Source organism: Athene cunicularia (genome assembly GCF_003259725.1).
Source record: "Athene cunicularia isolate RWA chromosome 2 unlocalized genomic scaffold, athCun1 chr2_part1, whole genome shotgun sequence".
Classification (NCBI taxonomy): Eukaryota; Metazoa; Chordata; class Aves; order Strigiformes; family Strigidae; genus Athene; species Athene cunicularia.
This window is the reverse complement of record NW_020799095.1, coordinates 107,146,041-107,159,548: the sequence shown is the minus strand read 5'-3', so window position 1 is coordinate 107,159,548 and position 13,508 is coordinate 107,146,041. Positions and strand designations below refer to the sequence as shown.

General features: G+C 38.0%; 1 protein-coding gene and 1 long non-coding RNA gene across 4 annotated transcripts in view; one reads left to right on the top strand and one right to left on the bottom strand.

Annotated features, from left to right (window-relative positions):
• Positions 1–3,626: 3,626 nt before the first annotated feature.
• Positions 3,627–12,586, bottom strand: RNF138 (ring finger protein 138). The gene is made up of 6 exons (XM_026842059.1): positions 12,421–12,586; positions 10,838–10,953; positions 9,304–9,369; positions 8,709–8,814; positions 7,803–7,910; positions 3,627–6,420 (listed from the first exon to the last, which is right to left on the bottom strand). Exons 1-6 carry the CDS (start codon positions 12,460–12,462, stop codon positions 6,352–6,354), a joined length of 507 nt encoding a protein of 168 aa, XP_026697860.1. The 5' UTR covers positions 12,463–12,586; the 3' UTR covers positions 3,627–6,351.
• A 229-nt stretch (positions 12,587–12,815) lies between these two features.
• Positions 12,816–13,508, top strand: part of LOC113476447 — a 7,091-nt gene continuing 6,398 nt past the window's right edge. For all 3 annotated transcript variants that reach the window (XR_003397733.1, XR_003397731.1, XR_003397732.1), the window contains exon 1: positions 12,816–13,465. This is a non-coding gene — a long non-coding RNA (uncharacterized LOC113476447). The remainder of the gene's footprint in view (positions 13,466–13,508) is intronic.

Genomic DNA, 13,508 nt, shown 5'->3' with positions numbered 1-13,508 from the left:
CACGGCTACTAAAGTGGCTGTAGCTGGCCATTAAGTATCACGCCAGTACAGAAGCATACTCCAGGGATACCTCTCTCAGATAATGGAACATGAGCCTTAGCTGAGAGAATTTCTCTCTTCATTCCAGAGGCCTGTAGCAACCCCAAACTATTGTGTGTCCAGCCAAAGAACTTGAAAGACCTAAGTAATACGAAGAGACATTGAAGCATACCTGTCCTTGGCACTAGGCAGGCCTCCTCACCGCAGAAGCTGGGAAATGTAATTAGCGAGGTCGTTGACACGCGTGCAGTTTCATAAAGCAACAAGTCAAAACTCAGCAATCGCCCTGTGGTTCGTTATCACAGAATGCAACAGTCCTCAGATGCCCCCGTGTGACTCCTGGGTGCACTACAACGCTGTGGCTGTGAGGACGACCTCTAAGAAATGCCTTTGGGGAAGGAAAGGTCTTGCAAGCAAATGGAGTTTGCATTAACCTGTTATAGCTCTGGTTTACTTGTGAATTGGGAAGCACTCAGTTCTTCCCAGAGTGGAGGTCTGAGAGAACACAGCTTGCTTGCCCCAGATAAAGCACACAAGTGAATCTGTAAGTTTGATGTTTTAAAGTAAGTTAGAAATACTGTTTCTGTAGATTGGTATCACACCAATCCGTCTCTTAACCCCTCAAACATATAAAAGATTTGTTACATCTTATGAAACAGCTGGATAGAAGTCCCATCTCTAAGTGTCTTGGAGTACAACTATTTAGTGAATTAGCATCCTTAAACACTATACTTAGAGACAACCCAAAAATATTCAGTGCCCTCTTGTGGTTTAAATTATGAAAGAAGAAAAATTTGTAAGAGAAACCACTGAAGTTTGAACAGTCTGAGGTGACACATAAAGCACACTCTCTGTGACATTAGTGCCACAGCAGTTACCCTAGAGAAAAGAGCCACCATCTTCCTATTGCCTTCTGTCCCCACCTGCAAAACCAGAACCTAACACAAGGTTTTCCGATAAACAAGTACCTATTACTATTAAAGGATCAGTCTGCATGAGTCATTTTTGACTTTAAACATCATCCTAATCTCTCGATGCCAAAACTAACAAACACACCCCCTAGAGAAAACTACAAAGGAAATGCTTTAAAAAAAAGCATTTAAAAGCAGTAAAATCTGACTGGTACTACTTTCGGGTTCTTTGAAAGTGCAAAGACATTCTGAAACATATAAACTCCTCCAGCCATAGAAATAAACATGACAAGCAAACTCTGGAAATTATTGGTTCTAAGTTTCTTGGTTACTGTATTTACCCGAGGCTCACATCAGCCCAAAGATATTGAGGACACAGCCAGAGGAGCTTATAAAACAGGATATGAAACGATAATCAGTAGTTAAGTAATATAATCTTAGCTATTTAATTGTTGCTCACTTTAAAAGACAGAAAGGGGAGTGGGAGGGACAGCGTAAAATTATGGGAAGTGGTATAGGGAAATGCATACAGAGGAAAACTGTATTGGGTGCAAGACACTGGAACAGGTTGCCCAGAGAGGCTGTGGCTGCCCCTTCCCTGGAAGTGCTCAAGGCCAGGTTGGATGGGGCTTTAAGCAACCTCATCTAGTGGAAGGTGTCCCTGCCCATGGCAGGGGTATTGGAACTAGATGATCTTTACAGTCTCTTTCAACCCAAACCACTCCATGATTCTGTGATAAAAGAGGGATAGAAACACAAGAAAAAGAAAATAAAGTAATGGTGAAGAGCACTTTTCTCAGTGACTAAGTATCTTCATAAGCTTAAGCAAGTTCATAAAAACTGCCACTACACCCTGGGAAAGGACATGCAGCTTCATGGAGCTGAGGAATGCCTCCTAAATGTACACAGAGGATTTAAGGCAAAGATGTAAAATGGAATAAGACACTTTCCACAGCACACATTCAGCAGTGGTGACTTTCCCTCACCCCCACCTCCAATTTCTTAACACCTTGGGGAGGGGTACAGGAATAAACATAAAATTTACTTTCATAGCTCTCTCCTGATCATGTCCACAGGGATATATGACTGTAGGTGGAAAATAAAAAAATAAAAGGTTACAGGTAAAAGGCTACATTAGGTTAGGGCTGAAAAATGAAGAGGTGAAAACTGGTCCTTCCCAAAGCAGACCTACAGTTTGTGGAGAGTAAGAAGCAGTACAGACCTCCTTTACTCATGAAGGAAACTTTGACTCTAGTAAGAATCTGGTAATTCACTGTGAGTGGCAATTTTAATATTATTGAAAAGCCTTCTCATAGTAGAGGCCCTGAATTTTGTCTCCTAGGTGTTTTCAAATGTACCTGCAACAGGACAAAAGAAACCTGATATCTAGAGCAAGTTTAAAGGTACACTGTATGAAGAACAGACTATGTAATGTTTGTACCTTCATTGCTAGTTTCTCCAATTCTAAAAGAAACCTGAAGATGCTTTTGTCAGATATTCTTGTAGCTCTGCTTGCCTACAATAAAACAACCTTGGCTGCCAGGTTCTGCGGTCATTTCACAAATGACACAGTATTTACAAGACATAGTAAAGTGTACATCTCTTAGAACATCCATGAATTTGTGTGTGTTTCAGCATAAAAAAAGATACAAAAAAAATACATGAGCTGTACTCTTATAGCAGAGTCCTCACAGACACTCATGTGTTCAAATCTCACCAGACTCAAATGCTACATCTAAAAGAGGGACCCAGGAACCCTTCTCAAATGCAGAAAATCTTCTAACTCCTGACTACCTGTCAGAAGATGACCTACATGGACAAAAGTCCTCCTTACTCCCTGGGAATGAAGTCCTGGCTTAGGACTGGAGCAAGAAAAGGGAAGTTGTACAGAGCTCATGTATCCTATAATTAACACACTGCCAATGAGAATTAAAACACACCGAGTCCATTCACTCTAATACGCATTACTGTAGTAAAAGAAAAATCAAATGAAACCTCTAACATAGGGCTTATAACCAGATCTAGGAGACAGAGTGACTTATTTAGAGCTCAGAAAACTATCTAAGGGGAAATAACAATCTAATAAAAAGTAAAAATTTAAAAATTTTGCTATATTATTATCATTCAACATAAGACATTAAGTCCATTTCCTAACCATATTACCTATGTCCTTAGAATGTAAAAGCACAAGAAATAACCAAGGGGCTTTTCAGATCAAAAATACAGGACAGAAGGATATGCCACCTTGCTGGTCCAATAATGCAACCAGCTCAAACTTACCAGACAATTCTTTTCCTCAGAAAACCATTAACTCTTCTCAGTAAATCTACCTTTAAATAACAAAGTTTTCTATTGACCCCAAGTGTTACATACCTTTTCCTTTCTCCTTTTAGGATGTTATTTCTCTATTAACATTACATGGGACAGCAACATACAAACATGGAAGGAAGAAAAGAAGCACAAAGTAAGCTCGGGCCAACCTATCATCTTTCTTGCTTCATGGAAAGATCTTCGGGATGTGATAAGGTAACTTGTCAGCTCATGAATGGATCATGAGCCACAACTCATCAGTTCCAGCAGCATACATGCCAATCTAATCATTCAAAGTGTGAACACATAGAACTGACCATGTACTTAAGTCTAGAAACCATCTGAAAAGGAAGCAGCAGCATCAAGGGAACTGATCACCTTTATTATGCCACAAAAAGACAAACAAAAAATAAAATACTTTAATAGGAGAAAAAATAGAAGGTACAATTCAAACATAATATACCATACTGAAACCATATACAATGCAACATGAACATGAAAACATTGTTAAACAGCAATCTTCTAGTAAAGATTGCATGTTTTGAGTACAAGCATCACCCATCATAAATACACAGCTTTTTGTGCATGTCTGAGTTTCAGTGAGAAAGATCATGACCAGCATATTTAAATAGATTATTTCATTTTTATTAAACGCTTACCTAGTGAATGTATTGGATGCAATCTCTTCATATTAAAAGTAGAAAATATTAAGCAAGGCAGCACCTGCCAATACAGATTTTAACATATGCAAATAAAGAGGATAAACATTTTGCAAGGGGTTTTTTTATATTGCATTTATACACATTTGTTGCTTTAAAATGTGTATTCAAGTCACTCAACATTTAAACACAACTAAAACGCTCAGCAACTATGCATCAAGTGACAACTAATTATTGCTATAGAAAAATTTGTTCCCCAGAGTTTTAAGAGATATAATTTCATTTGCAATTCTCAAGATATGTTCAAGTAATAGAAATAACTAGTTCCAGTGTCCATGAGGCATTCTGAACCTGTATTGGCTGCAGGCATTTATTGCCAGATCATATAAATATTTTATTGAATCTAAAAAAGTTAACTAAACTTACATGTAGCTATTAAATTCCTTAGGAAATGTATGCAGTAATAAAATCACCATGGTATGCGTTTTTATTTTAAAAAGCTAAAACTTTAGCATCAGGCTACTTTGAAATTCCTTTCTGTCTAAGGGCACTATTTCATAGTTGGCTTTTATAGTGCAAAAGGGAGAGTAAAAAATCCAACCAACCTTTTCAGTTGCATCAGTGAACCACTGCAAATCATTATATGGTCACACAAGCACTAGAGCTGACAGGTGAGTGAGAATATGCAAGAGTATGGGAGCAAACAGGAAAGCTGGAGGACAAGATCAAAGAATGTCCTGCTGTCAAAATACTGTATTAAGCCAGTAACAAAATGCCAGACCTTATAAAAAGGATATAACCTTTAGACATTTCTGAAATAGTCAACTTTGTATTTTAGCCAGCTATGCCTTCAGTAATGTTTCACACTTGAAAAACAGAAGATAGAAATGTCAAGTTACAGTGTATAGTGTTTTAGTACCAACACTCAGCATATTAGAACTAAGATTCAGAATTGACTCCCGTTACATTGCAGAATGAGGCACTTCAACCTTACCAGTTTAGGAATATGAACTACCCAGTATTTAAAGAAATAATTAAAACCTCTATTTGGAGAGCAAATGGGAGCCAGGGCACAAGAAGCAGATTGTACTTTGGCTGCACAACTGATATTATTACGCATAAATCCCCAACTACACTAGAAAAATTATTGGGGATGTTTTCCACCATGTATACAATACCCACTGAGAGCAATAGTTTGACAACAGGCAATGGTGACACAGGATGAAGAGTCAGTCATAAAACATAAACATTCAGAACAGTGTCTGTTTAAACTTCCAAAATATAAGCTGTGCAGCTTTCTTTCCCCCTTCTCCCCATTAGTATTAAACAAAAGATCTTAAAGTTCCTTTACAAATGGATTTTCCATTTAAATTCAAAATTACATTATAGCTCTGTTTTCTCTGATTTTACGAGAGTCTTGCTGGGAATGTGGAAATCTAGAATAGAAACTCTTAAAATATGTTGGCAACTATTTTAGAGCAAGTTTTTCTTCTCAAGTGTTTTCTCAAGTCTTTGGATGCAGGAGATGTCCAAGTTTTAAACAGTCCTACCAAAATAAACAAGTTCATTTCTGAGTATTAGTAGGTCTGAAGCCAATTAGTTCTCTAGTTACAGAGCCTTCTATGAACGACAGGACAGACCAAAACTTGAAGTCCAAATGCAACAACAGATGTTCTTAAAAAGCTCCAACAAAATTAAAAGCTAGCTGGGTCACAGTCATATACCGAAACAGTGTACCTTTTGCATGTCATCACTGGATTGGTCAGAAAGTATGTCATCTTCCTTAGTAGTTGGGAGTACAGGGAAAGTAAACAAACATCCTATTTCAGTTATGCTCCAAAAGGGGAAAAAATAGATTTAATTATTCCTAGGTAATGGCATCATTCTTTCTCAATGAAAGGTGCTCTGCATTGAAGTATTTTTATTTCTTAAGTTGTTGTAATTTGCATTCACATAGTAATGGTTAAAAACAGGTCACAACATCAAATAAAACTTTGTCCTTGGGCAGGAGAAAAAAACAAAAATCATCACCTTACAAGATATCTTAGCAAATGACAGCTGGACTTGAAGAAACTCAACAGTGCAACAGAGCACTTTCTAAAGATACTTTCAAAGCTGGTTTTGGTGAATTAAAATAGCTGACATTAATAAAATAATCCCTGTAATTAACAGAGCAATAAAAGTTATAAAAGTTAGAGAAAATCAAGACAACAGTGAGAAAAAGGTCCTTAATTCCATAAGGACAGATCTCGGTATAGATGTCAAGTTTTAGTTTCAGCAAAATCATTTATGAAATGCCCTTATGAACATGGAAAAAAGTTACACCTGAAAAGTGGTTACTGAATACCATCTTTATTAATATACACTTCAGATCACCAGCAGAAGGTAATTTTCCTCTCAGATAATCAGTAAGATGAAGGGGGGGCTATCCTTTAAAAGTTCACATGACAGGATTCTTGAACTGCATTTTGGTATTGGGCTTCTTCATCAAGCTGAAGATTCTAAACAAAATGAAAACATCATCAAAATGGACAAATACTCAAAATGTACCACAGTCCTTAGTTTAATCATTCATTTTCCACATAGGAATCAGCACCTAGATGAAGACTCTCCATCTTTACATGTACTAGATGATTGTTTATGTTGCACAGTATCTTTTATTTAACCAAGTATCAAGAGATACATGAGACAGGAGAAGAATCAGATCAGTGGGACAAGGCTCATTAAGCAGAAGGGTCCATCTTATCTCCCTGGCTCAATTACATTACATACAGAATAGCCAGCTCAGGAAAGCTAACTGTGTCACACAATTCTTGTAACAGGGCTTCCAACCAGCCATAACATCCTCCATTAATAAAACCAAAATATTATCCCCAGACAACAGTAATCAGATTGTGGAGAATGCATTGCTTAAAATGAGAAAAGCAAACGTATCACAGAAGATGGGTGGTTAACCCTGCTATTTTTGAAGAGCTATCTTCCAAGTTGTTAATATGCCAGAGTAATACATCTTTTCAGTACAATTCTGGCAGCTTCCCCAAATCAGAATTCCAGTCACCAGTTTTACATCCTCAAACATGCACTCATGTTGAGGAGCCCAATCCCCTGTATCAGTCTCCTAGCCCTTCATGGCTTTGTCACAGATCACTGAACACAAAGAACAAAATACATCATCTTTGCCATCTTTAACCAGTGAGGCTGCCTATGCCACAAGTACTATGCTCGTCCCACATGAAGCTCAAGCAGTGTACCCTAAAGCCTGTCAAACTCTGTAGAAACTACAACACAAACTCTCCAGCAATCTGATCCCACAGGCAGAACTCAACTGGTTGGCTTGACCTACAATTCACCCACTGACTACATCTGTGCATGCAGTTCTGCATCTATGCCAAGGTCATTTACTCAAACTGAGCCTGAAAGAAGGCAATCGGAACAATGATTTAGTAACACTTCTCTTTTACATGTGAGCTTCTCTCAACATACTGGAAGAGAGGCTGTAGCAGCAATACCAGCTAGACAAGCTGCACTTTGATTCCTGAGACTTATGATTTAGCCATTTCTGCCATAAAAGGTCAAACATGGCAATAAAACAGAGTAACATCTCTTATTTCCCCCAGAAGCAGCAGTAATAAACTAAGCTAAAGACTTAAGTCATCAGTTTGGAGCAGAGTTTAACTGTTGACAACACCTATTCCTGGTACTACTTCATGTTGAGAACGTAAAGTTTAAGAACAGACTGGCCTATTTCTGAGCTCTGTACAGAGCAGGAACATAGCATGTCCAGCGCAAACCCCAGATTGGTATAAATTTTTTTCTATAAATAAAAATGCCAGATAAAATGTTACCATTTATTCCCCTAAACAGCAAAGAAGAAAAAGCTTACCACAAATTCTCCGTAGTCAAACCGGTGTCTTAGATTTAGATGGCTAACAAGATTTCTAGTAACCGGGTTAGTATCTGCCCAAGGAAGAGATACACAAATAGGACAGATCTGAATTTGTAGGGGAAGGGGAAAGAGAGAGAATTAAAAAAAAAAAGTTATTGGTAATATAGAATGCATTAAAGACACGTTCTACAGGAATAACTAGTCTGTTACTCATCCACTACCAAAAGAGAGTAGAGATGTTCACATAAAATCATAGTTCTAAGAGTTCTTTTCCTCACTTGTGTAACATTCAAAAATTACATTGCAACTTGCCAAATTTCTTAAGTGTTTCTCTTAGGAGTGGAGGATTATCATGTCTGTCTGGCACTCCTTTTGTCAATTTCTGTTGCTTAAAATTTACAAAAGAAAGTGATTACTGCATCCTAGTTATTGTTTGAGAGAATTTTCATACACCATCAAGTGAGCCAGAAGAAAAAACAACACACTCTATACAGATGAAAAGAATAGAAAACCAACAGATTTTTCCCTTCAGTCCCTCTGGTTACCTTAAATTACTTTTCAAGTAACTGTAGGTTTCACATTAAACAATAGTTACAAGTGGGATTCTATAGAAACATCTGAATTACTAAATGAAGCATAGTGTCAGGCTCAAAAAATGAGTTTGTTTCACATCAAGATAAATGAGACCGCTAAGAGAAATGCCTTAGAACTGAGAAAAAGTGACAAAAAGCTGGACAAGAAACATTGTCACATGGAAGTCACTCCAAGTTAAATGCACTTCATTAAGTATACTGCCCTTCTCAGATCACAGTGATCTTTATAGAAATAGCTACTGCACATGTAAAATTGATCACAATTATAATGAAAGTAGCTTAAGAAGCATACATAAGCAACTCTACTTACTACAGGAACTATCTGATAAAGATGTCTATTATTACAGTGATCCAGCAGGCGTTGTCTGGTAAAATTGGCTTCCTGACACAGGGGGCATTTGAAGGTTGGATGTCCACTGTAAAAAGAAATACACAGTATTAAACAGAAGAGAGAGTTGCAAAAATAGTGTTAAAGAAAAGCTTAATTCATCTGTTACCTCGCCATTATTTTCCCTTATTTTAGTAACAAAGAAACGCACTCTCACTGATACAGTGCTGGGTCTAATGGAGTTCCAATGCTACTTCCAAATTGCAATTTTAAAGTATATTTATTATTTGTATGCCTAATGCATTCTTCTGAGACTGGGACTTTGGAAAATTCTTTTGTTCCAAATGTAGCTGCACCCTGTTCTTTCTTACTGATAACATCTTTTAGCACAAATCTTTCAGGAAAGTTCTGAAAAAAGCAAATTCTAATGTATAGATGCAAATGTAGAAGTAGTTGAGGGTTTTTTTAATACAACATGGTGGTGTTTGGGTTGGGTTTTGTTTTTTTTTTTAAGTTAGTACAAGCTTGCCAGAAGGCTGTCTGGATCTACTTTAATAAAGAAAAATAAGAAGCCTACCTTGTTTCTCCTTGAAGTATCTGATTATTAGCCATCTCACCATTATCAGATATTGCATCACTCCTGCTACTTTAGATGAAGAAAAAAAAAACCAACAATGAAAACTGAGATTATTTTACTCCACTACAAAAATTTTTTTAAAGTTTAACAGTAACAGCAGGGGAAATCCATTAAATCCCATGAATTAAGGCCCATAAAGGCAAAAGACACAATGGCACATATTTTAACTGTCACAACTTTTCCTGAGCTGTCTCAGTATTTAGTTACCATGGCGACTCTTGGTGGACTACTACACAACTTTATAGGAAAGTGGTATATAATGCAACAGGCAGCAAGAATGGTAATGCAGATTACAGCCAAGTAGCTCAAAAGGTATGATGAACTACGTGAATGTAAGATGGGTAGCACTTTCTAAGTTTTTATTTAGAACTATGTAAATAGGTATTTAACTGCCATGTGTTTACAAATAATTTACAACTTTCAACTACAGCAAGATAAATTTTCTGGGCACAAAAACTAGTTCCTAAAGCAAGAGTGACAGACAGGAACACTTTAGAAAATAAATTTGACCGTATATGCACCTGTAGATAATGCAGAAGAAAATTATCAGACATGCTGATCATGCCAACAACATGAATATTTACAGTCACAAATCTAGTCATGGTACATTTTTTTTTAATACTTCTGTATTATTATAAACAAAGGTATTCTACTGTGGCATAGGCAATAAACAGTGATATAACAATATGCAGACACTTTGGTGAAACATTGTTGCAGCTAGTTCTGGTAACTGCTTAAACTTTGGCTTTCAATATACTGATGGGTTGAAAAACAGAGGAGCTCAGACTGCTAAGAACAGAAAACAGATGTCAAAAGAAAGTAAATAAAGGACAGGCTATATATAATAAAGCCCTAAGAAACCAATATGTAAAAAAAGTCTTAAAAAATAATCAAAAATCCCCAACCAAACCAAATACATCAATGAGAAGGTATGAAAAATAAAGTTCTTTACCTTTACTGCCTGAAAACAAACAGTAAGTGTCATGTGTATTTTATGGTGTGTAACATATAGGAGTTCCTTGTAGGTTTCATAAGAGATCAGTTCAAAACAAGTTCAATCAGAAAGCAAAAGCCTGCTCAGTAATGTTTTGAAACAGGATAACCACTAAAACAGACCTAGGAAAGGGGAGGGGTGAATAAAAAGAGAAGGGAACTTCCCTGGGGCTAAATATTATGAAATATGTTACAAAGTAAGCTGCTCAAATGCTGTCAAGACAAGGAAAGCAAGCTACAAATATTGTGTACTTGTTAGGAGAGTCCCTAGAAGACATTCCAAACCATCATGCAGGAAGGTTTTCTCCTGTATGCTAAGAGTAAAGACGACGACCTGGAAAATCTTTCCTTTTTTGAAGTATGAAAATATGGACAAAAATTATTGCAAAAAGAAGGCATGCCCTGGAAAAAAAACAACTTTCCTGGGGTTGGAGTGAGGGAAAAAGAAGATGCATTGTTATATATAAAACACCCTGATTACCTGTTCCCTGTTGAATCTTGGGAAATCTGTAAGTTTGGAATAATAGCAGAAACACCATATTCATCCTGATACTTCTTACACGTTTTATAATGCTGTCTCATCCATGAAAATCTAACCTGTAAATGAAATGCCAAATTATTGAAATTATACTCAACAATCCAGGGATAAAAGGAAGAGATAATTCTGCCAACAGAAAGCAATGCATGCAGGAATTATACAGACATCACATGCAGCAGAAACCAGAACTTGTGTCTCCCTTCTCTGCATGAACACTTTTTTTCCCCAACAGAAGATCTTCCATTCTTTTCTCCATAGGGCCTCTGTCACTCTGTGAGACTGGAGAACATTCCCACTCCCCAAACTCATAACAGCCAGGCATCCGAGAGCTCTCTCAGGGTGAAAGATCCAAGTAAACTCCATTTTACTGAAACAAAGTCAGGAACTACGCCTCCCACATCCAGGATCAGTAACTTGATGAGCTACAACAGAGAGGGCCCATGAGGATGGAGTAAGCACCACTGCTCCTTCAGTCTTCTCTGGCCTGCTGTTGCCTTGTGCAGAGCAAAATATTTTTGCATTATGTGTGTTCTGAGAACACGTAACTTTTCTCTTTGAAAGGGAAGGAAAAAAAAATAAAAAGGGTGAATGAACACCAATTTAAGGCTGTCTATCCACCTTAAATGCAAGGTAAGAAAATTAATTGCTTGGATTTCTCAGAAGACAGCCGTGCTGGACATACCCTAAATCAGAATTTTAGGTCCAACAGCACTGTCAGAAAGTGCTCACAGATCTAGATGCTGAACAAGATCATCTCTCATATGCCTGTGCCTGAATCCGTTTGGTTCTTCCTTCCAGTTTACCAACAGCTTTTCATCCCAATGAATCATGTAGAACAAAGCAAGCAGCTCAGCTTTCCACTAGTGCTAATCTTCACACTAGCAGAACTAAGTCCCAGGTGAAATGAAACAAACATGAAGAGTACCTGGATTTGATGTAAACAAAATGTGTGGCTGAAAGCCTACATTCATTTATAACAGAGGAGAGATTACTCTTTATTTCAGTGGGTGTCGAGATTTCACCCAATGTTCTGAAAATAATGACCCCTTTACAAAGGGAATGTAAACAGATTGATGGGGCAGGGGGAAATTATCTATGATTACTCTCAGTGTACATACAATCACCCATTTTTTTTGTTATAAATTAAATTTTACAGTACTTCTAAGCACTTTCATTTCCATAGTGAAAGTTTCTGAGGTTTTTCCATATACCTGCAACTTTCATTTTCAGTTGTCTAACTTTTCTTTTGCCAGTTTTATAACTGTATCCAGTTTTTGCACTGTTTTGGAGAAAAACTGGCACTCCACTTAAAAAGTCTTCATAGATAATACAAGATCTTCCTTCAGTTTACAGCTATTAGGCATACCTAGCAGGCACTGCATGCCCAGTAAATGCATAAGTGATATAAAGCTAAGTTCAGACTGCTATAGGTTCTTTAGCTCAAAGACAAGAACAACACACAGTAGAAGTGTGTCTGGCCAACAATGAGAAAAATGTATCCAACTTTTTGTAAAGTTTTACTCTACCTGCTTCTCACAGCATCTACAGCCCCCAGAAGCTTTCTTCATACTGTTTTCAACATCTAGAGCCCTTTTGGGATATGTTCTTTCTTTTTTAGTCACGCTTCCCCGGCAGAGAGGACAATGTGTTCCACTTTCTCTGATAGCTGTCAAGAAGCATTTCCTGCAAAACCTAAATTAAAAAGTTACCACAAACACAGGTTAGAAAAGTGAAGAGAGTTAGATACCTCGTCCTTGAAGAAAGCTGGGTGATTATTTGGGGGGGAAAGATATATATCAGAGTAATAGTCTACTGAATACAAATCTTTATAAATATAAGCAAAATAATGGTGTTTACAAAGTTGTATAGAGGAATTAGGAGGACTTGGTAATGTAATTTAGGTAAAGATCTTACTATTTACCAACTAGTATTCCTGAGCTGTACACTGGATTGATCATTAATGAGGTATTAAATGGTGCAGCAGGCACGTGATATTGGAAAATCTTATCAGAGTAATTCCTGTTTATTGTCCTTAAGCGGAGCCAAAAATACCACAAAGCCCCATTTAACTCGCGTTTCCAAAGATCATCAAAGTTCATCAGCTTTTGTCGTTCTCCTCGCGTACCGAGTGCCAAAGCTACTTCGGTTTTCTAGAAAGTAGTACTTTGTAATTACATGTTCCTCTGAAAAATGCAGAATTTCAGATGCACTGAAAGGAGAAAGCAACTAAACTACGCTCCTTGCCTGAAAACGACCAGGGAACTACGAAGTTAAAAACGCGAGCGAGGTAGGTTAGAGGTGCAAGATGTTTTCACCAGCTGCGAAACTCGGCCACCACCGACCAGACGACCAGGGGCTCGCTGCGGGAGGTGGCTTTCCTAACTGACCAGTCCTCAGCCGCTACGAAATAAAGAGGCGAGGGGAGGCCGGGGCAGCCGCCGGCACGCAAACCTTCCAGCCAGCTCCCGGCGGCGGGTGGCAACCAGCTCCGCGGGTCCGGCCGGCCTCCCGCCCCCCGGCCGGGGCTCCGTGCGCCGGGGGGGTGGGGTACAGAGAACCGCGGGAGGCGAAGTAAAGGCTTGCGAAGGGGGTTAATATTAGCTAAAAATGTTAG

Bases quoted from the DNA above. Each gene is read 5' to 3' on its own strand.
- RNF138 (XM_026842059.1), bottom strand. From the start codon at position 12,462: ATGAAGAAAGCTTCTGGGGGCTGTAGATGCTGTGAGAAGCAG. The intron at 8,815-9,303 runs GTAGGCTTCTTA...TTCTTTTTACAG, and splicing joins ATACTTCAAGGAGAAACAAG to TGGACATCCAACCTTCAAAT. The intron at 6,421-7,802 runs GTAAGCTTTTTC...CATTTTGTTTAG, and splicing joins TTGACTACGGAGAATTTGTG to AATCTTCAGCTTGATGAAGA.